This window comes from Festucalex cinctus, chromosome 10 (assembly GCF_051991245.1).
Source record: "Festucalex cinctus isolate MCC-2025b chromosome 10, RoL_Fcin_1.0, whole genome shotgun sequence".
Lineage (NCBI taxonomy): Eukaryota > Metazoa > Chordata > Actinopteri > Syngnathiformes > Syngnathidae > Festucalex > Festucalex cinctus.
Genome location: NC_135420.1, coordinates 16435732 through 16459715, shown reverse-complemented (window position 1 = coordinate 16459715; position 23984 = coordinate 16435732). Strand labels below are relative to the sequence as shown.

The following is a 23984-nucleotide window of genomic DNA, read 5'->3' as shown; positions in this document are numbered from 1 at the left end:
CTTTATCCCGCAGCAAGTATGCCACAGGACAGCTTTTTCATGTTGAGGAAAAAAAAAAAACTTAAGTATCGGTATGGTATCGGCCGATACTGGGTACTACTGGGTATCGCTATCGGTATCGGAAGCCAAAAAACGGTATCGGAACAACACTAGCTTTTGATTGTAATTGGTCCCTGTTTACAAGCTTTATCCTGCAGCAAGTATGCCACATTTGCCATAGTTATCGTATATATGAAAAGTAACTATATGGAGAAAATGTGTTGGTTTATGACTAATCTTATTGGGATTGTTCTGTTGATAGTGGTTTTATTTTCATTGTTTACTAGTAGCAACCACTGCTGCTTTGCTTGACTCATGTTTAGCAGTAGGCGAGAAATTGAAAGTGTCCGAGGAGGGCGAGAGGTGGGGTGGGGGTAAGTGGTGGAAACAGGGGCTGGAAAAGAAGCAGAGAGGGGAGGAGGGGGTGTCACACACACGGAGGAGGGAGACACGGACAGACACGCAGCCGGCCCGCTCGTGTTGCCATCCCGGTCAGATCCACGGCCACCGGAGAAGTCTTGCGGCAGCATCCCGGAGCAGAAGCCAGGAAGGAAGAAAGGAGGACTTCCACGCTCCTCAGCGTGGAAAGTGTCGCGTCCGTGGACTGTTGGAAGTTGTGAGAGTGAGTGGAGCGCCCCGAGTTCTTCATTAGAGTGAGTGCGCATCTGCGTGGATTACAGTTTAATTTGGTTTAATTGCTTTTAATTGGCGACATTGATTGTTTAAAAGGCGCGTTTATTGAATGCGTAAAATTAGTGCGCCGTCAGCTGTAAAAGTGTCAACTCGCTGGAAAAACTGTCGCGTTACACTTTATTTTATGATTTATAGCGTGGCAAACTTAAAAAGTGAGTGTTTCGTGGTGCGGTTTCAATATACAGTATGTGAGGTTTAATTACCTTTAATTGGTTCAAAAACTTTACTCAAGTTCGGTAAAATGTTTTTGGTTTTTTTTCTCCCACAAACCAGTAAAGACTAATGTTATATTTAAAACTAATCATTACAATTTTTCATACGTCATCAGTTAATCTGTTTATATTTTAATTTCATGTTATTCTATACCGTTCTATATTAAACTGTTGAGAAACTTCCTTTCACGTAAACGTCAAAAAATCGTATTCACTTTTTTTGTTTCTATTAAATAATTATAGCCTACATTTATTTTAATATAATCATTTTCAAGTGAAAGAAATTCTTAATTTATTAAAAATGTACTGACTGTATTTGATTACTGCAGTGGTTGCAGGTTTCTGCATGTGAGTTTTATTTATTTATTTATTTTATCAAATGTATTTTTTTTATGCTAAATTTACTTATTTAAATAAATATTTAAGAATGCATTTTATTATAAATTTTAACCCCTTTAAAATACTGTGAATCCAAAACTGCAATTACAAATAATGCAACCACAGTTCCAGCAAAGTGTATTTTACTAAATTGAATATTTAAGTGACATTAAGTACATTTTAGGGGGCACAAATAAAAAGTCTTTGCATTGTTTCTCAGCTTTACATTAATAAATCTCCTCATAATTCTTCCTCAGAGCTGCTCACAAGGAGGTGAATGGACCTCCACCGCCCCTTCAAGATGGACAGCTCCTCCTACATGCCAGCTCCTCTCGCTTCCCCCGCTCTCATGGTCCTCGCCTCCACCGCCGAGGCTGGCCGAGACGCCTCCGTCCCCTGCCAGGCGCCCAGGCCCTTCGGGGTCCCCGCTTCGGTGGAGAAAGACCTCCACATCCCCTTCCCCTCAGCGTCCTACACCTTCGCCTCCATGTATCAGCGCCAGGGGCCCGTGTCAGGCCCCTTTCCTGGCCGAGACTTCCCGGCCTCCCTGCTCCACCTTCACCCCCAGTTCACCCCACCCAACCTGGACTGTTCCACCCTTGGCATGCTCCACCACAGCGGGGTCGGCGGCGCCTTTCGGCCTTTCTCATCCCCTCATGACGAGAGGGAGCCGATCAGTTACCATTCGGCCTTCACACCTGCAAAGAGGCTGAAAGGTTGCTACTCGGAGGTGGAGGGAAAGGAGTTTGACTTTGGCTCTCCAGGAGGTTCCATTAAAAGTGGAGAAGACTCGGCAAGGAAGCTGTTCTCCATGTCCGGCCTGCTTTCGGATGGTGAGGCGTCATCCAGCCCGGAGGAGCGCAGGGAGCACAGTGAGTATAGTCACACAATTATACATATTTTACATTTACACTCAGCTTGAGATCTTAGTGTATTTATGGATCAAGTTATGATTCAACAAAAGATTGTTAAGTTGCTGTCTAATGAAAATCTGTATATATAGTATATGTCTTCTAATTTTCTGTTAATTATTTTTACATAAAAAAAACACACCGCTGGCAACCCGCCTCTCACCCACTCATCTTGGATAGCTCACTCTGACCCTAATGAAGACAAGTAAGCGCTGTAGGAAATGCATGGGATGATGGATGACAAACATTTATTTTGTTGGTCATCAATGCATTGATGACTAACAAAATATCAAAACAAACAACATCAATGTCAAGTCCACCGAATCCCGAATGCATTCAAATGAGTTATATTGTACTTTTGTCAAAAAACACGTCATAGTTCAAGGAAATGAAAAATCCCATTAGATAATGATGGTAAATGGAGTGCACTTATCTACATATGTTGTCCAAGCCTCATAATTCACTTTCTTGAAAACATATCGGAGTGTACATGTGTGGCTGACGTGCTAACACAAACGTAACATTCACATTTTTGCTTTAAAATAACTTCAACCTCCAGGATCCCTCGCCGTACTCTATAGTCAACAGCAGAATCGAGGGTGTTTTATCACTTTGGTAAAGTTTTAAATCCATCCGTGTCGTGCTGTCATAGCGGCTAGCTAGCGCTAAGCTAACTTAGGAGGATTCATCTCTTGTGAAGTGTCCAAATTTGCAAGATCCCTTCGTGGTAGGACATCTCAGAGGCCAACAAAGAAAAATATGACGCGGGTATTACATTATTTATATGGGCTTTATTGACTGATTGCTCAACAGTTAATATGATACATGCACTGCCATTCAATCATTCTGTGACACTATTACACACAACAATATGCTATGGTTCATTCTCACATTCGTTTGTAACGGCCAAGTCAAGTCATCTCAATTTCAGTCACTATCGGTTTGTGCACAATTAATTAGTTTAGATCCCCCCGCTTTGCAGCTACATCAGCTTTCACTGTTCTGGGAAGACTATGCGAAATGTTGGAGTGTGTCTGGATGTGTTGGTCACTGACCTGAGAAGTGGTTTTGGTTCATAATCACATTTGTAGTTAGTTAGTTAGTTCTTCAGGAAGGTGTTTGAAAAGACATTCTTCCACACCTAACCCGTCCATTCATTTCCTTTATGGACCTTTCTGTGTACACTGGAGCTGAGATGGAAAAATGAAAATTGTTCCCGCAAAGTTAGAAGTTACAATCTTCTAATTCCTTTGTAAGATGAATAATTCACTTTAGTAGCCCAAGCGACTCCCTGATTGATTAATTAATTGATTGAAAGTCTTTTGTCCACACCGCGTATCTGGTTTTAGTTTCCCTTTACACTCTACGCGTGCCTGTGAGCGACTTTGACACAAATCATGTGAACAGCTGCACTTGTTTAGCTCAGTGATCATTAGCCACATATGACCATTAGGCCTATTGGTAGTCAGACTTTCCCTGAGCAGCGGAGATACACTGGGAACGTATGGCGGGCAGACGTCGGAGGAGTGCGCGTCGGAAAAGGAATGACATCCTGTCAGAGATAACGAGGTGGCAGAGATAGAGGAAGGGATGGAGGAGGATGGAGAAAATGAAAGAGGGAGAAAGTGCGAGAGAGAGCAAAGCGCATCAGCCCGAGCTTCCGCGCGCAAAAACCCTCAGTGCAAATATGGCCGCCCACACCAGACATCTGATTTGTTGACAAATGAGTGGGAGAGGTGTCAGTCAGCGCGCAGTGGAAGGAAGAGACGCTCCTCATTACTCCCGGGGATAATTGCCCGACGACGCGGGGGCACCGCACAGGGGAGGGAGAGGTAGGAACTAGGGGGAGTCAGGGTGAGAGGGGGGGGGGACAATGCTAGGCATGATGGGAAATCAAACCCTACTTGGCGGCGGCCGCCACGGGGAGCGACTGACACTTCAAAGTGTGCACAGAAACAGAGGGAAGAGAGCATCCAAAGGCTCATCAGATCAGAGGGGACACTATCAAAAAATAATGACAATGAGAAAAAAAAAAGGGGGGGGGGGTGAAAGCAGAAGGAGGGGGGCTGAGGGTGTGAGGGGAACAGATACACCTAAAGGAAACTTTCATCCCACACAAAGGACAAGGAGCAGGAACAAGTTGTCTTAAGAAAAGTTTTGCATGTGTGCGTCTTTTTGTTGAAACTTGACGATTTTTGTGCTGAGTGACAGGGCCTGGGAGGCGGAGCGGCGGGAAGGAATCTCAATATGGAATTTTAATAAGGACGGGAAGGGAACGCGAAGCGATGGCAGCCGGCGTGAGAGGTGTGTCTGCCCGCCTGACAGTGTTTGCTCTGTGCAGCCGTGCATGCGTGCTCCGCTCACCTCCTGGTTTTTGGGAATCTCATTTAGGGGAATGTTGACAAGGACAAAAGATGGACGGGAAAGTGGGGGGGGGGGGATCAAGTTTGGGGGTGGACAAAAATCGGAATCTGCTTTTGCAGCTTGATCCAATTAGTCTGGAGTGAAGGCAAACTTAAGAGCTTTAATGCAATTGAGCTTCCAGCACTTGCAGCAAGTCTGACATGCACTTGTTCCTCTTGACTGACTAACAGACAGTCACTTCAGGACCTCAAGTCTTAAGTGTTAAGCCTGGAAATTTCTCGGGCTGGGAGAGTGCGCAGGTTCCGGACTAGACAAACCCTCGACATGCAAACAAGTACAAGCTAGACGAGCCTTTCAAACTTTTCCTCATTGGTCGACTTGTCTCGTTGGCAATGCTTCTTGCTCACATTCAAGTTGGAAAAAGAACCATGGAGCTGCTTCATTTTTAGGAGGAATCAAATGCAATGGACAAATATTCTCTCAGTTACTGTTCTATGCTTTTGCTGTTAATGGTGAAGCTCCAGTGAGGATTTTATCATCAAGTTAGTTTGTGTTTTGAAGGTTCAGTCTACAACAGCAGTGGATTGCAGGTTGTGCTGTAGTCAAGACCACACGAACGGAGACTAATGCTGGGTTTACACCTAACAGCTGGTCTCAGACTAAAAACTGAAATTCTTAAGAGTGTCTTAGGACACTCCCGTCATCTCGATTGTTTAATGTGAGGTGGTAATCTTTGCAGTTTTAGGTCAGTCTTTTCCTAGTTTTGGCCTTAATAGGATATCAAATGACATTATGAAGAGTATCGAAACTAAGACAATTCCAAGACTTTTGGAGGTTAAGATCGAGACAATACTAAGACTGTATATATATTAAAGAAAAATAATGAAATAACAAGGAAATGAATCTCAAATCTATGCCGGGAAGGCAGCGCATCACCTGCATTCTGCATTTCTCACTGACCATAGTACAATAAGCTTGATCCCGACTGGTCTTGATCAAAAATCCTGAGTGGGCCATGTCCGGGATCAAGACAAGACAGAATAAAAATGTCTTTGATTCAGAGACGAGACTGAGATCCAACCCCCTTCCAAACAAACTAAATTCAGGTATCATGACTGGGTCATGCCAGGGCTAAGTTTGGGTCATGCAAGGGTTATGTTTGGGGCATGACCTTGAGGTCAAGTGTCTGTTTTGAACTAATGTAACCATCATCTGGTCTCAACTGGAAAAACACTATGTGATGTCAGGAGCTATGTGATGTCAAGAATCATTCATCTCTTTACTTGGTCAACAGCCAATCAGATAATTCCATGTCAGTCCTGTTACCCACATGTCTAGCCACACCAATCCAATCAATTGACTGTCTATTTAAGCCAAACCAAGAAGTGTGTGTTTGTCGGATTATTACCTTGGTTCCTCTCTGCATCTCCACAACCCAAAGTGGCTTGGTGTCTCGTGATTCTCGATGCATTCTCGTTGTTTCTTGTCATTCAAGTTTGTTCTATGCATCTCGATGTTATGCAAATAAAGAGTTAAAATCTTATTTGTGTCTGCGTGTTTGGGATCCAAACCCAGAACGTAACATCAAGCATATTAAGGAGACAATATAACGTTTCTTTGGATAGTCACAATTTTTGATACAGCTCTTATATTGCATGTCATAGAGGTGTACCGAGTATTGCAGACCTCCCTGGTCAGTGTCCACATCTGGCAAGGATGAATCTTCTCATCTGGCCCGTGCATCATGGTGGCAAGACACCTCCATTTGCCCTGTTAGTGACTTCCCTCTGTTGATTTTTCCTTTCCAGAGTCTCCTCAGTTTTATCAGTTAAGGTCTGGGATGCTTGGCGTGTGCTGACAGCTGTTCAAACAGTCTCGTTGCCTTTCAAAGGGCAGATGCTTGCAGCCGAGCGAGTCGTGCTTATTTTCCTCAGGGAGATGCTCTCTGCTGCTGGGCCGAGCTGGAACCAAAATGGCCCTCTACCGGGAACAAAAGTAGGGAAACTGGAAGCCACCGGCCAGGTCTGATGTGTGCGTGCGTGCGCGTTTGTATCGTTTGGTGCTAATGCTGGTAGAGAGCCAGACGTTTGAGGGCTTTATGCACACAACAGGAACCAAAGACGACAAATAATCACTAAACAATTTAATCACAAGTTTATTCATTAAATAAAGGAAACAGTTGTTCAACTGGCCCTCATTTTTTCCCCAGATGTTCAAAATTCGCCAACCCAAGAGAAACGCATCAAACCTTGACAGGCTTATAAATAACAGTGTTGGGGAAAATTCAGTGAAGCTGACTGCAAAGTGAATGTTAATTAAATTTTTACCTTCTTTTGAGAGTTTATTTGAATATAAATGGACCTTTTCCATACCTGCACCACTCAAAAAGCTTTTTCTCAAACTCTCTTCGAGAATATAAGTCAAAAGGTGAAAGTGAGCAAATAAATGATTTGCAACAAGGGTGTTAATAGAAGGGAGTCATTTAAATGCAACAACCGCATTTTAGCTTGTGGAAAAGGAATCAATATTATGTAGTTCCATGTTATATTTGTCCCGTGGATTATTGGTCACGGTGAAGCTTGATACGTTAAGCTTGCTGCAGACATGGCTTAAATAGGCCCAAAAGTGTGTGTTGTATGTGTGTGTGACTGAGTATGCATGAATTCACATTGATGCCATTCCATCGTCTCTTGAATTCATCTTCAGAATGTCAAATTTTCCATACTGAACAAAGCCAGCTTTAGTTATTAACAGTCTGAATTGGGGGGAAAAAAAAATACACTCTATAATTATCACTTGACTTGCAATACATGCTTGTTTATTTCTATATTTAGCATATTTAGCATATTGACACATGAATGCAGGCCCCAAAGTACGTGATAACAAGGTCTTGTCTTGTCGTAGACGTCTGCTGGTATTGAGTGGAGCTTCCCGTTGAAAGACACAGTGTTTACATCCCACTGGCGAACCGCAAGGGGATCAATAGCAACCACTCAATTCTCATGCATATACATTTAGTATCTGCTCGTCACTATTATTCCCAAGATGCATGCGCCTCCTCATCTGCACTCCACGCACCAATGGCAACACTCACCAAATGTTTATTTAAGGTATGGGTGAGATTACATTGTAGTGAGATCAAGCTTTTTTGTGTTCAACACGAAGAATACAACGAAAAAAGTGCCATGGTTTTAATGTTAAAAAGTAGTGGGACGACTACTGGAGAGTATCCCGTACGTTGGGATAAATTTGATTTTTCCTTATTATGATTTAAGACTGTTAAGGCTGGAGTTTCGAAAAGATTATCTCGTTACGTATTATGTTGATCCTGTCTGTCTTAAGAGTGATTTTTTTTCCCTCCCTGATCATGTCACAAAACAATCAGGGCCAACATTCATGCACTGTATAATATGTTAAAGCTGTTCAATATTTACGATCACAAAGCCATGATTATGACTTCAAATGGAATGTTAGTCATTGAGGAAGTGACCTGACGATTGTGCTGTCACAGAACATAAATAGAGGAGCTACTGGTTGGGTTAATCGTTTATATAACAAAACAAAAAAGACAGCATAATTTGCAAACACAACCAGATAAGCTAAAAGTTAGCCTAGCTTGTATGCTTACTTGTTCTTTGCAAACTTCTGGCAAATTCATCACAAAAAAATGACGCAAAATGCGCATCTGTAATGAGATACTCTCAATGTTTGCCTAGCTTCTAAGCTTTTTTCATCTTTATAAACCTGTGGCAGTCTGAATGCCCTTGTAGCGGCATACTGACCTTCATAGGTAGGTCTTGGTATTATGATAGACGTCTGGTTTGGAGAGAATTCTTACGATTGCCAGAAGAGATCGTCAATCCATCATAATTTCAAGCCGAACTAAACTATAATTGTCAGTCAGTCATCTGTTATTTTTCTGTTGTTTTCCTTCCTCACTAATGTTGCCGTGTAGGAGGAGCCACCTTCATAACTGCCGCAAATACTGCCGCAAACAGTCAAACGAACTCAATACATTTTGTATATAAGACCCCTTAGCTGTACAACAACATGCCTGACGTAAAATGCACTCTGTCGTCGGTACTGACCCGGTTAGCGACGATTCCGGTGACAGATGAAAACCACACTTCCCTCGGTGCATAGTCAGTTTTTTTAGGTTTTCCTTAAAACGGCCATCCACCATGGGCCTTCCGTCAGTACTGACGCACCACTTTAGATCAAAAGAAATCTTGGGTTAGCCTATAGCTATTGGTTTCCACATGCTAACACAGCCTGAGAAACATACAGTACTAAAGAATTTATCCCCAGAAGAGCACTATAAAGATTATGAGCCGATTTATTTATACATATTAACTTTGCATACATGTTTTTATCACTGCTCTGTGTTAAGTGTAAAGCGAACAACTACACAGACTGCCAAATTTTGACTTGATTCCATTTTAAGAGCAACCAAAATCCTGCAGAAAATCCACGTTTTGGGCAAAAGAAAATACAAACACGCTCAAGTGAAGTGTCCTTTTCAAGCAGCTCTTTGACTGACCACACTGGTAGTCTTCTTGTGCGTTTCAAACGCTCCGGGAGGAAGAATTACAATATTAATGGTTGCTTGTGTTTGATGTGTTGACTGTTTCCCCTCCTGTAGTGATGGTAGTTTGTTCTCCTAATGTTCTCCCAAGTAAAAGAGGCTTTCATCTTGGCAGGAGGGGGAACTCTTCAGTGCTTTTTCCCTCCTTCCCTTCATCCTTTACATCAGGGCCAGAGAGAGGGAGGATGGATTTTTACTTGTCATGTATTTAGATTTAGATACGGCGATTGTGTGGTCGCTCAGTGTACAACTTTTTGGTCAACATTTGGTGCTCTTTAAATAAAATAAAAAATATATATATATTTTAATTGTATTATTTGGGAGGTTACTCTGATTGGGAAGCTCTCTTAGACATGGCAGTATAAGCATTCTATTGTAAGGCAACATTTAACTATAGAAATTTGCTGGTTGTTTGACATACACATTTTATATATAAAAAAATAAATAAATAATGTAGTTACACAAAGCATCCGTTTTTGTTGTTGTTGTTTTGTTTTTGTCGCCATAACACCATGCCAGATCTTAGCTCAGCAAGCATCAAATAATTGCTGAAATTTTGAATAATTGATCTTGAATGAGCAGAATATTTGTAATTTGTAATGGTAAGGAATTGTTAAATGTCTCATTGCGAATGAATGGGGATTTTGGGGTCAGAAATTTTGACTTGTGGGGAAATGGTGAATGTTTTGAATGAAAAAAGTAATAGCTTGCGTAGTGGGAATTTTTGGAACATGTTGAAGTTGGAGTGGTTTGAATCGGCCGAGTAATGTAGAAGGAGTTGAATGGCAATAAATAATAAATAAAATAATAAAAACAAAGCTAGAATAAAATAAGTGTGGTGAATGCTGCTTTTTTTTTTTGTTTGTTTGTTTGTTTGTTTGTTTGTTTTTTTTTGTTTTTTGTTTTTTGCTTATACAATGTTCTTCTTACATTTGTCAGACAATTGAGAAATGCTTATGATACTAATTACCTTTGGGTTATTCTTTCACCATACACTATGTTATTAAAGTTAATACCATAGTTGTTGATGTTGTTGTTGTTGTTGTGTTTTGTATGGAAAAAAAACTTTATCAGATTTATTGGTCAAGTACTGTAGGTAAACACACAAAGAATTTGTCTTCAGTTACAAGTTAGAGAAACACGCAAACAACAACAATCACCAGCAGAGGGAAACAGAACGGGAAGCCTGATGGTTCGTTGATTAGCGCCCTGAATTTCTTAAATAAAATTAAGACGTGAAAATGTTATACATCCTGTAGCGGAATATTTTTTTACTTCTATTATGTTCTTCTGGAATCCCCCCCCCCCCCCCCCCCAAAAAAAAAAAAATCATAACAAATTGGAAAATAACCAAAGTTGCTTGAAACTATTCATATTTTTTATTTAGGATTTGTGCATGTAAGTGTGTCTGTGTGTGTATCTTGCAATACATCTACAGATTCAATTGTGTCTCCAAAAGTGTGTGTGTGTGTCAGGATGTGGACCACACGTATTGCCGGAGACAGACAGGATCGCTATTAAAAAAAAAAAAAAAAAAAAAAAAAAAAAAAAAAAAAAAACGGATCGCTATCAGTCCAGAAGGAGGTTTTTACAGTAGCAGGGGGACACGAGTGTGTGCGTGCGTTTGTGTGTGTCTGCTGAGCTCTTTTTGTGGTGACCATCAGCACCTGTTAGACCATCACGAGTCATAACACATCTTGTCGTCACTGCATCTGCCTCCGTGTCCCACTGTGATGGGCTCGACGGAAGGGGGTCGGTCATAATGAGTCCAAGGCCCAGGGGTCTTTAAAACAACACCCTCGTTTTTCTTCTTCTTTCTGTTTTCTGCCGCTTTCTCTTCTTTCCACCTCTCTGTCCAAGTACCTGATCAACCTGCTTTGCAGCTGCTTCTCATCTCACATCAAAGTGCCGCACACACGCATACGTGTGCATAGGAAAGAGTCAGGGTAACGGTGGAAGGGGATTTCTGGAGATCGAATCGCGTGTTCCTCAGAAGTGGCACGCAGCACGCACACAACATCCTTCGCATTGTCCCCCGAGCCCAACAAATCAGCGCCGGGCCCATCGACATGTCAGAGAGGGCAAACGTTGAGGTTAAACACATGCCGCTCACTCTGTGTGTGTCAGTGTGTGTGTTCGGTGTGCGTTCGCCTCGTGTCACAGACAGACCTCATTACAGCATGTCGCTCGTGCTTTTTTGTTTCTTTTTTTTTTTTTGCGAGTCTTCCAGCTGTGGAGGAGCTTGACAAAAGCCAAGTGTGTCAAAAAGGCATGCCAGGCTTGATGGCTTTACCTCCCCCAGTGCACAATCTTTTGACATCGTTCTGTGACGTTAAGCCATTGTTTGCATTTTTTAAAAGTGTTTTATCAAAAATGAAGTGGCATGTCAAGATGTATGTATGCGTGAAAACTGATGTTTTAACTCAACACGTCAAACTTTACACAGCCGTACTTGCTCAAGGAAAAGTTCATTTTAGCTCATGTAGCCACTTGCACAAGTTTTATACTTATTTTTTTAAAGCACAGATATTTTTAAACCTTTCATTTAACGTTTTGTGTAGTAAAATTACATTTTATTAGACCTGAAAGAGAATTATGCTCATCAGAATGCACAACAATATATCTGCTCTGTTCCCTGTACACAGCTGTTGTTGGATTTGATGCTAATTAACATTCATGAAACCGGTTTAAATTGAGAGCCATTCTAAGCATCTCAATCACATTTATATGCTTAGTTCTATAGTATTGTATTGGTTTGTTTCTGTGAGAATTAGCTCCGATGTGTGTTATTTGTTACGATATAGAAGATTAGCTATGCCTGTTAGCTGTATTCATTTATGCTAGCTTTCCGAAGTCTTTTAGTGTGCTAGCTACCATTTGTGAGGGTGAGTACCGCAGTTGTTTTGACCATTTTAACTTCATTTGGTCTTCATAGTTCAGGAAAAAAAATGTATACTGTACTGCACTGTAATTAACACATTGTGTACATGTATTGTATATGCATTAATAATTTCCCATTGTATCAAATCATAGGACCTAGCCAATTATTCGCAGTTGTTTTAATTGGGTGACATAAGCCCTTTTATTATCAGCAGATTTTTGCCAGTTGTTTTTTCTTTGTATACATTAACATGAAGATGATGACTTTTAGACATTCCTCCCAAAAACTTTTTACTGATGTTTCTGTCTCCTGTGAAATTAAACAAAAAGGACGAAGTATTGTAAAACAGTCATTTTGGGCAACATGTGTTTGACGTGTTCCAGCTTAACCTGTACCATATGATGAACAACCACAAATACAACTTGCCAAATGTTGATATTTGCAAACAGTTCAAGATCCACAATAGATGTTTATGTTTATTATTGAATTGGCATTATTTTTGCGCTATGCAATATTGTGAAGTACATTATTATTGTTCTATTGATGCACTAATTGTAACGTACTGTTTGCTTGGCATTCTGACTGTAGGCTAAGCACGCCTAAAGGTCAAATGGTAGAATCGCCCCTCCTGCCTTAAAGGTCAAAGTTGACCAGGATCGACCCTGTCGCGCAATGGGTGTAAACACTCTCCCCCATTCCTCCTGAGAGAATAGCATTGAGTCTGGGCCGTAAATCACATGCTTTATAATTGGTAGGAAAACAGCCGTCCAGCAGTATATAACCTTTTATGTGTCGTCTCAACTCTTTATTATGGTGCTAATGAGTGGCCAGGCATCAGGGTTGGAGCTGCAAGCCTACAGGGTGGTTGAGAAGAAGGGGGCAGGGGGTGTTGGTCACTTTGCTAAAATACTGCTGACTGACCAGTGACCACAGATACATACACACAAGAAACGAAGGAGATGCGCCTATGCAACCAGTTTCTCGCGCACACACACAGGCTCAGCGGTGTCCATTACAAGCCGCCATTAGTATGGAGATTGTGCTAATTGTCCCCATAGACCACACAGGCAGCGCTTGGCAGGCCTGCTGTGAGGCCGCCGGGCTGGGTCACAGCGCAGAGTCAGTTTCACACATCCTATTGTCTCACCCGTGACTCTATTAGTGAAATTGCCAATCAATCATTGAATAATTATGAGATGCGCCGTGGATTGTTTCAATGCAAATAGTGCCAATGTAGCCCTTCAACGTAAGGAAAAGGTAGAGAACCACTTGATTGGCATTATTCATTGATTGTCATTTTAGAAAATCATTTTCATGTAAAGCTTAATACAACCAAAAACTGCAATGCATCATACGGTATCAACCCATTGTTTGCTGTCTATCTAATATTTTGGTCATGTCTTTTAACTAAATATGGTCATACATTTTAGACTGATACATCTTTTATATTAAGTCTCATTAAGTTCTGTAGGTGAACCTAATTAATGCAAGCACTTGTGCTGTTAAACGTGCTAGCCGTGTGATTCTTGGGTTAGCTTAACATTTAGCTTGTTTTCGCCATCTTTTCTCGCCATCCCTTCATGAGTAAGACACTTGTCAGACATGTAGCTTATTTGCCGACATGCAGGTGTTGATTACTGACTCAGGAGCGACTCCACGAGTTTTAGGCACACTAGTAGCCAGCTAGCCAGCCCAAGCTAGCTGCTTCTGTGTGAGTTGCACAGCATCTCCCTTGACCTCCGACCTCCCACAGTACATGACGTGAGCCCAGCGAAGCATTTTTGGAACCGTCTCCGTGGTTTGTCTTCTTCTACTTTCTTTTGATGGTTGTGTATTTTAATGTGCACAAAATACAAATTTTGAACCGCAAACTGTGGTGCAAAGGCGTTTATTCCAAGCCTTAATATGTGGCCCTGATCAACCCCTTAGTGAGCGTTTTAGTGGAAAGGTCCATCTCCAGCTCTAATTTCAAATGTATCTGAGTGAACCTCCAAGACATTCGGACTCTTGGCGGGGCCCTGAGCGTCCAACCTCATTAGCAGTAGCAGCAGCAGCTGAAACCTTCCGATGAGTCAAGTAGAAGAGATTGAAGTGATAGCGGCTCCCGTGTTAACCTCACTCAGGGAGAACACAGGCAAGAGGATCTATACCCGCAGGCGGTGCCGCAGGCCGCTTTGTTCTTCTTCTGTGCTTGCTGACAGATCGGATCGCTTATTGACAGGGGGCTTCGAGACTACATGGTTGGTGTGTGTGTGTAAGTGATAAATTCACGAAAGCATCCAAACATTAGTGTGTTTGTAGACAATGGTGTGTTTATAGACATGTAGGCATACTTGCATACTTGTGCCCATCATCCTGAAAATCCTAAACATAGCACATATTGCAGGTTTTAAACTGCAGGTCCAAGTGCCCAATTTCTATTTAATGCCGATACACATTTTTGGATCGACACATATCCGTTATGAAGTGATATGAGGCCATCTTAACTCTGTTGATGAGCAGTTTAAATCCCCCCACATGACTCTCAATCACTTCCTGTTAAATATACAGTATGTTTCTTACTGGAGATAAGATCCATCATGTATTTGCTCATCCAGGCAGACACAATAGCATCCTTTAGGAAGTGTGACTAACCCAAACACAGGTGCATCACACGGCGCCAGGTGCATGTTCTCTTGAGGTACCAGCAGCAGTCAACACGATGTTTTGGACAGTATCGGATGTTATCTGGTCAAGTGGTGGCTTATCTCTGAATGATGTCTTTCGATGAGGCCGAAAGGCTTGAAAACGTTACGGGGCGGTAAACGACACAAATTCTGAGGTTCTGACGGGAGAGACGGATGCGGGCCGTTTTGTGGTCACGTGCCCTTTTATTTGCCTTCTTGGAGTATGCTGGTGGTTTTAAAGAGCTTTCAACTCACCTGTGTTGACGTTGCGTCTTAATATCTAATATCTTCACCTGCGCTACATACTTTATGAGGGTTAGCGTGTGTGAGGGGAAAGCAAAGTTTTCTTTTGTGGGTGGGATATGTTTTGGCTGGATCACATTTCCAGATGATTGGAGCGCAAATACTTTCAGATACAAAATGGCACGATTACAGGTTTGCATTTACATTGTCAAATATATTTTGTACCCATTGACCCTTGCCAGTTTTTAGACGGAAAATACATTATGTTCATTTGAAGTTTTAAGTTCCATAATGAAAACAGTATTCTGCTTCTGGCGTTGAACTCAGTGTTGTATAAAATGTCCCATCATTTAGTAATAACTTAAAAAAAGTTTGGAAATTGGCACACACTTTTAAAAGACACTTAAACTAAGGGTAAACTTTACTATATACTGTATATATTTTTAAAGTTGTGTCATCGAATGGTAGCCTACACAGAAAGAAAAATTATACCTTAGTAGAAATGTAAAAACTGAGAGGCAGGAGAGAATCATGACTTTATTTTAGCTCAAACAAAACATGGCAGCTGATTGATTTATTGTGTTGAGACAGATTCAAGAGCTGGCAGTGTGATACAATGTGACAGTATATTTCAGAGTGAGTGCAGGTTGATGACATCAGAATGAGTGACAAGCCACCGGTGAACTGCTCTTTCTCTTTCTGCACTCGCTTGCTTTCTTGATCCTGTCAGATTGACGGCACGGCAAATGGGTCGGCGGAAGGCAGAATTTGGCATTTTATTGCCCCTAGTATGAGCTCCATTGCGTTTCATATGCTTAAAAGAATGTTTTAGGAAGAAGAATTATACAATTTGAAATAAATGCATAACTCATATACACCTGAGGTCTGTATCTGGTTTCAGATCAGTAAGGATGCGTAAGCATTTTAAAAGGAATTGAAATTATTTAAAACATTTGGAATTCTTAGGGATTTTAAAATGTATTTTTGGTTCTTTTTGTCAACAAGAATGGGGTATATGCCACGGAAGAGGCGGGACTGTTTTTTTGCACAACAGTTTGTTTCCGGTTCTGTTTGCGACGTGTGGGCTGCATCAAAAATACTTTTGCTTCCGATTTTGTGCCCCTGGGTTGCGCATTTGCAACCCGGACCGGAAAAAAACTGATGTGCAAAATCACGTCCCGCCTCTTCCGTGGCATATACCCCATTATTAAAAAAAAAATATTCTTGAAACATACAAAGGGCTTACATTTGATGAGGTGCAATATGTGTGTCTACTCCGCTATCTACTGGTCACAATGATTAGCAAGACCACCATTAGCGTTAGCTACATTTCCACTCAGCAGGAAAGTTGAGTTTTATAGCTTTTCTGTTGACAAAAGGGTTCTGTAATGGTTGATCTGCACAGAGACCCTTTGTTTGGTATAACCACAGTGTTACAAAAACTAAAGGGCAAAGCTATCTAGCTAAAACTAAGCTACTTAGAGGCATGCTCACATGCTGTTGATTAGCTAACAGAATCCATCAGTCACTTGCAGAGATGAGAATGAATCGGACTCTATAATCAAAACCTTTTTGTCCTCCAATGTTGTCCTTTGTGAAAGGGTTATTTATTGATCTGTAAGAATGTTGGTCACATTGGCAAATGTTTTTGCTAATTATTCGCTGATTCCCATGACTAGTGACTGTTCACTGTTGCAGTTTGCTGGTCATTACTCTAATGTTTTTAAATCCGAGGTAATTACCTGAGAAAAAGTCTTCAAGCTGACGTGTAGATTTGCTGTGAGTGAGCACATAAGTAGCTTTATATCACTGCAAATGGCCAAGGACAGCTCCTGACTTGCACTAGCTCTCTCCAATCTGTAATTCACTATCACAGATCATTGAGCCGTGCATCTCAATGAGGGCCAGATTGATTGTCTGGAACAGTGCAGAGGCAGGGTTCGATCCTTCGCCCTCCGGTCCTGGGAAGGGAAACGTGGCCGCAGAGTCGAGCAGCTACCCAGTCCACTCTCCATCAACGACATGATTGGACTCATGCATGCTGGGCCACACCCGCACCTGATTGAACAATTGTGGTGACTAATGGAGAAGATGAGAGAGAGAAAGGGTGAGAGGGAGACTGAGATAAATTTGGGGTTGTGCGCTGATTGACCCGCGGTCAGATAGGTTATGTCCATTGATCTGTAGGTCAGGAAAGAAAAAGGGATTTCGCCTGAGGTGCCTGAGAATGAGTCCATTTGAGGTTAAGGATTCCTGTCCATCCCCACCAGGAGCTTTTTCATCATCTGATTCCCGAGGACTTGCAGCTGTTGCCTCCCATCACATGTGGCAGCTCCACATAAATCCCAAAGAACCAGTGAGGACAAAGGCCAATCAATGGTCTACAAGAGGTTGATACAGATCTTATTAGTCAATGAATGATCATTAGCGATCTAACTAGGCATTGATTTGCGCAAGGGGCAAAGGTTGCTGTGGTTGTGGCAAGTGTCTTTAACACATTAAATACAATTGATCGCTCAGTCAGAGGGATATTTTTTGAAGGATGCTGGAATTAGATTGGACAGAGACAGGCGATCTGAGGGCAAACCCCACAGAAGAATTTCTTCTCCTTTGTTCAAGCTTGTAACAGCACTGTCACGCAATTAACAGAACACAGATACAGTATCCCGAAACTGTGTCAAAGGCAAGTGGACGTTTCAAAGCAGCTTTGAAAGTGGAGGAAATGACTGAGCTGGTAGCAGATGTGTTACTACAGGGCCTATTATGTTGCTCATTAAATACCAAACTTCTCAATAGGCCATTATTTCCCCAATAAAAAAACAAACGGCGGCCTGCATACTTTCCCTCCCCTCTCTTCTCTGTAGAGCTTAGCTCTACCTCACAGATGGCAAAAAGTCCTGACTAATATCCTGCATGATGCTTTTAAATTGGAAGCAGGCCGTCTTGTAGGGTGTGGCACAGGTGTGGCAGGAGCCAGTGGCTTTTATAGGACTATGTCTCTGAAAGTGCGCCAAGGACTTGCCTACTTACCAACCAGTGCAGAGTTTGACACCAAGCGTTAATTGAATCCCCCCCACCCAAATCTCTGCATGCCTACTGCTTATATAGAGTCTGTGCTTGTTACCGCTTCATAGAGGGTTTTCTTGATGTGCTTAAAGGAATTGTTTGATGGTTGGGATAATGGTGCCGCTTGGACTGACTTGTCTCAGCACTTTATCGGTAGTGAAAAACCCAGCTTGCGCAAAGTAAGCACCGTGTTCTGCTTGGGTTGTTTGCTTGCGTGCCTCCTGCCATTCAAAGCTGTCTGGGCTGCATCATGTCAATCAAAATTATACCGCATCCACAGGTTTGTTGCCAAGAGGAATGGGTGGGAGGGGGCCGGCGGGTTTAGGGTTGTTCGTCACAATGTCTTCCCTGTAGAACAGCCTTTTCATGCCCTAGCATAATGTCAGCGGGTGACATCCCGGCCTGATGTGATGTGGCATTCACTAAAGGTCACGTTAGGCATCTCTGCTCCATCTGCATCTGCTGAAGTGGCAGCCGTCATATGGGCGCTGGCATCGGCCATTACCAGGGCCCTTAGGGAAGGGGACGTGATGTTTTGAGGATTTTTTAGAGGGATTTTGATCTTGTTGCTGCAGGGATGAGTACTGGACATTGTGCCGCTGTGACCCACTACACGCATTTCATTTTAAAAGGGGTGAAAAATATGGTATCAAAGATGATCTTGTACAATGTCACGTTCTACATTCTGATGCGAGGCTTGGTCCATGATCTTTTTCCTTTTTAATCACGGTGATCTAGAAGAATTCCAGAACTCCATTTCAAACTTCCAACCATGAGAAGTTCAACTGAATGTCATCAGCCACAATTTTGTGCAAACTGTTCAATTTTAATGTATCTGTATTTACTGGCCCTAGTATCATATGGAAGCATGGAATGCCAATGTTAAGTAAACATTTTTGACCGGGGTGTACCTTCTAACATATTTGGAGCATATTTATGTTTGTAGCAATTAGTCTACAACTACGTTCAAACGTACTCACAAATATGTTCAAACAGACTCACAAATACGTTTGAACATACTCGCAAATACATTTGAACGTACTTAAAGGCTAAATGCTACAAACAAAACAGCATATTTTTCCATGATGCCACGCCACGGGGTATTTCTTGTAAGTCAATACGACCCTGTTGCATTGTAGGAAAAAAATGTCAAGCCTAAATCATGCACTACAGACATAATAATAAATCATAGACAATGTTTTTTTAACTTAAATTTCAAACATTGGTATAATGTGGGCCAAATGTTAAAATAAAACTGCTTCTGCTACATTGCTTCTGACCAAGGACTACAATGAATTAGCTTCTAGCTATTTCTGGTCTGTGCAACACGTTTTGTGCAATGCCCCTGTTAAATAAATAAAATGAAATGAAATAAAAAGCTTTATTTTTTTCATCCGTGCACATGCTAGTAATACCCTATGGCATTATGGGAAAATGTGATGTTTGTAGCATTTAGCTTACAAGTAAGTTCAAACGTAGTCTCAGGTATGTTTAAACGTATTTGCGAGTACGTTCGAACTAATTTAAATACGTTCGACTTCAAACATACTCATACAAATACGTTCTAATGTAATCTCCAATCAAAGATTCCACATGGTGGAGTTCCATGCTTCCGTACAGTGGTAAAACTTGTTCTTCGTAAAAATTGGTCTTAAAATATGTTGTAATTTTCCATTTGCATCAGGTTAGTTGTTAAATGTCAGCGGGTAATCCTGGTTTTGTCATCATACCGACTTCAACTATTTGAACCTCTGTTTCAATGCCATTGTACTACTGAGCATGTTGTGGCTTAGCGGAGGTCTGCGTAGATGTAGATCAACTTCCGTTAATATCGCATACTTAGTTACGACTGCATCACCAACGACTTGGTTGCAGCTAAATACTTCACTCCGTTTTGCCTCACTTGGTTCAAGACTTCCGATTCCATACAATCATCATGAATTTTAACACTCAGTTAATCAGTCGATTGTGCTTTCTGCATAGTGACAATTAATCTATTGCAAGACAATTTATTGATCAGCATCACTAGCGCCATGTATTTGCTTATGTTAGGCTTAAAATTACACATCTTTTTTTTTTTTAACATTGCACTTAAATCTGTTTCAATGTGATGCACATGAAGTTTATAGGCATGACACTTGAGGTGAACAAATGAAGGACATACTGGATCCTAGACAGCCAAAAAGGGAGGTTCTGAACTGGCGAGACACCTCTAGGAAAGAGAAAGGAAACAATCAGAGACACTAACGCAGTGAATCCATTAGATGATGGGCCCTTCAAACTGGGCACGACCCACAACAGCGCGCCAACAATCCATCCGAGCCGGTTGCTGTAGTGAGAGAGCAGTTTATAAGCCCCGCAAGCAGGTTTTACAGCCCCCCGTTATGTGTCTGAGACCCCCCAGGCTGAAGAGGGTCTGAGTCTGACAGAAACTGACAGCGTTTATGTGGGCAGGAGAAGGGGGTTGGAAACGTGTAAAAATAGTGGTGGTCGCGAAGCAGCTACTGTCACTTACGTACAAGCAGCAACTCAGCAAACACTCCAACAAAACACACATTTAATCCGATGTTGGTGTGGATCAAAGGTGAAGGATGCGGGGTGAGGCTGCAGTTGGAGGGGGTCGGGGGGGGAGTGGAATCCCAAAAGTGGACCAATAAAACACCTGAAAATCAAATCCCATTGCTCTTATCGCGGCGCCATTCAGAGACGTTATCTGTGCAGGTAATGTGGTTATAAATTCAATTTCAGCACCGAGATTTCATTGTTTACTGATGCCGACATGTTCCGGGCGGCGGAGCACAGAAAGCGCAGGAGCATTCGATGCATGTCGGGAAAAGTCATTTAGGCTTCCACAAGGGGATGCAAAAAAGGTGTGATGGGGGGGGGGGGGGGGGGGGGGGGACACAAGGAGAAGTGTCACTCTCTCAAGGACACCACACCACTTTCTATATTCCACCCCATGTTTTATTTAGAGGGCATTTTGTCCTATTTAGCTGCACATTAAGGGGACACGTAACACTATTGATGTCATAGAATCCCTCTTACTAACACATTTTGTTTGACCAACCTGATAATCAGGTACTCCCTCTCCACAAAACTGTCCAAACCTGCTCGTTATAATCTAGTTTAAAAAGGATAACCGTTGCCTTTCCCTTCGCTGTGCAGAGAAGGCAAATTAGGTGTGTCTTGCCTACTAGCCCTCAGTGATTGATGGCTTTCAGGAGTAAATCACCTCATCTACTAGGTAAAATCTTGATATAGTGGAGCTCCTGGGGATCCCAGCTGGCTGCTTATGGCAGTAATCCATCAGCGTGGCCCAATGGGCCGAGCGGTCCTCCTGGGTAATGTTCCTATTGACAGACTATGATGTCGACACACTGACGGCAGGGAGACACTGCTGTGTGTGTTTGTGTGTGTACCCGTTTCACTCTCTCCGCCACTATCTGTCAGTACGATAGTTCAGTCTCGAGAACACACACAACCACATGGGGGAACTATCATTGTTTGAACTTCTCAACATTGGCAAGAAATTGTAATTAACTACACAACAAATATAAGTAATATTTTGATGTATATTCATTAGAATAGGACACAAATGGAACAAAAAAAAAGAATCATCATAAGTCCCAACTAGGTGTTTCAAACATCTTTATTGTTAGCATTGTGCTCTTCTGCACTGAGATGTCGGAGCCCCCAGTGGCACCACTTGGTATTTCTCCAGATTTCTCTGCTCTCTTTTCCAGTTGTTGCTATCATTCGGGATTACTACAAGTACATCTATCATAACTGCTGTCTTCTGGTAACCTTCCTCTTGCAAGATGAATTCTCGCGGTATTTGTGAGTTCACAACTCCGGAGAATACATCTGGTAAGGCTCCCGCAGATATCCGCCGGACCAATCACAGAGTGACATCGTGTTTGGGGACATGATACGCAACTGTGACGAAACAAGGAAGCCTGTACCAACGCCAGAGCTAACAAACAAACCTAACATGGACAAATGGACGCTGCAATTAATTCTGTTTTCGCAGAATGACTCACCGTTTTCTTGATGAATGTTGAACAGCGAGAGGCGCTTCGTTCATTTCTCGCTGGTGAGATGTTCGTGCTTTCCCCCCCTTCGACATGAACGAAATTTTCACCCGTGGCTATGATTGGTTAATATAAACGTGTACAATGTCGTATCGTCCAATCAGCTTGAATTATTGTACAGAATGTCCCGCCTTTCTCGACCAAATTACTGTGCAGAGGTACCAGATGGATATTGCGGAGAACTCACTTGAGTGAAGCACTATTGCCAGGTTACCCAGTATTTCCATTTACACCTTGCCCGCCAGCATCTTACACACTGCTAATATACTGCTGCATCGTCTCTGGGGCTCCTACTTTGCATAGCTAGCTAGTTAGCAACTGGATAGCTCAGTTGTAAGACCACGATACATCGATGAGCATTACAAATAGTGATAGAGTCATACTGGCTCGGACGTTGCCCAAGGTCTGCGTCAGATGTTGGGGAAATGAAAATGAACCAACTAAGCTAACTTCACCTCTTGAACATCTGCAGGTGGCAAAGTGAAGGTGCTTTTCGATGCCGGGGCGCCAGTGTGTCCAGTGTGTCAGAGCGTTCTGAGACCAGGGGAGCTGCAAGAGCACATGGAACAGGAATTAGCCAAACTCAGCCAGATTCAAATCAGGTACCACAATGTGATCAGATATCATGATTGTAATTTCCCATCCAACTTCCTGCATTTGTCACGTTATCACTGTTTTCCTCTGTTGTCCCGATGATTAATGCAAACCTAACAGTCAACCCCACACCCCTGTCATTTCTTCAAATGGTTTATCCCATCCTCTCTGTCACCTGTGTGCAATGTTTACAAGCCGCCTCATTGTTCCGTACATATTTCATATTGCGGGCTTCGGCCCCCAGGCGACAAATCATACAGCGGGCAAATAATGTCCCACTAATAGATGCTTGGAGGCTAACATGCTTGCTTGCGCACACACATACATACGCACACACTGCTGCTTTGACCATAAGAAGGATCTCTCCAATAAAGACATTACAGTCCAAATCTGCTTAAAGACCACTTGGTGGACAGTAATGGTTTCAAATTGAACTTTGCCCACAGAGACACTGTATACATGTGTGTGCGTGGATATAAACCATGTAATGTACGTGTGTCGCCGTGTGAGGAAGATTGAGTGAAACGATTTGAAAGGAGGTTACATGCAAATTTAGGCAAGATAAAGCCGGCTGTTCACGAGTTGATGTTTATAGAACCACATTGTGTTTGTTTTTACAGCATATTGTATCTATGTGCGTTTGTATATGTTTCATATTCTTTATTTGCATGGGTGCTCATGTATTATTTACTTTGCATTTCACAAGCGTCACTTCGGTGCAGCAAGACCACCTCATGAGGACGCCAAAGGTAAACACGCTTACATGATACCTCCATGATTTGCATTGAATCCATTTCTCCTCAACGCTTCTGTGTCACATTTTCTTGTTAGACTCTTTCATTCTCTCTGCACATCAAACGTGAAGGAAGTTCTCCGACCTCACCCCCTCGACCGGCTGACGACATCCACTCTGACCGATATCAGGTGAAGTTTACGATCAAAATCTCAAAATCGACCGTCCAATGAGGGGTACGTATAAAATAATAAACTCAACATTAGGACGGCCAGACAATAGCATAATAACCAGTCTTCTGATAAATACACATCCATACATTTTCAGGGAACTTCTGGAGGCAGGCTGCACTGAGAGAAAAGGGGGTGAATAATTTCTCATGCCCTACTTTTCAGTTATTTAGTTGCAAAATAATAATCGTAATGATAAAATGTATACATTTTATTGCACATCATGATTGTTTCCCACTTGGTGTTGATCCTTTACACACAAACATAAAATCCAATTTTATATCTTCATGTTTGAAGC

At 42.1% G+C, this 23984-nt stretch overlaps 1 protein-coding gene across 1 annotated transcript in view; it reads left to right on the top strand.

Moving 5' to 3' along the window:
- Positions 1–494: 494 nt before the first annotated feature.
- The window catches only part of rnf220b (ring finger protein 220b), a 33774-nt gene continuing 10284 nt past the window's right edge, over positions 495–23984 (top strand). The window contains exons 1-5 of the mRNA XM_077534217.1: positions 495–692; positions 1580–2194; positions 22602–22731; positions 23430–23472; positions 23555–23647. Of these exons, the coding sequence (XP_077390343.1) occupies positions 1600–2194; positions 22602–22731; positions 23430–23472; positions 23555–23647 (861 nt within the window). The 5' untranslated portion in view covers positions 495–692; positions 1580–1599. The remainder of the gene's footprint in view (positions 693–1579; positions 2195–22601; positions 22732–23429; positions 23473–23554; positions 23648–23984) is intronic.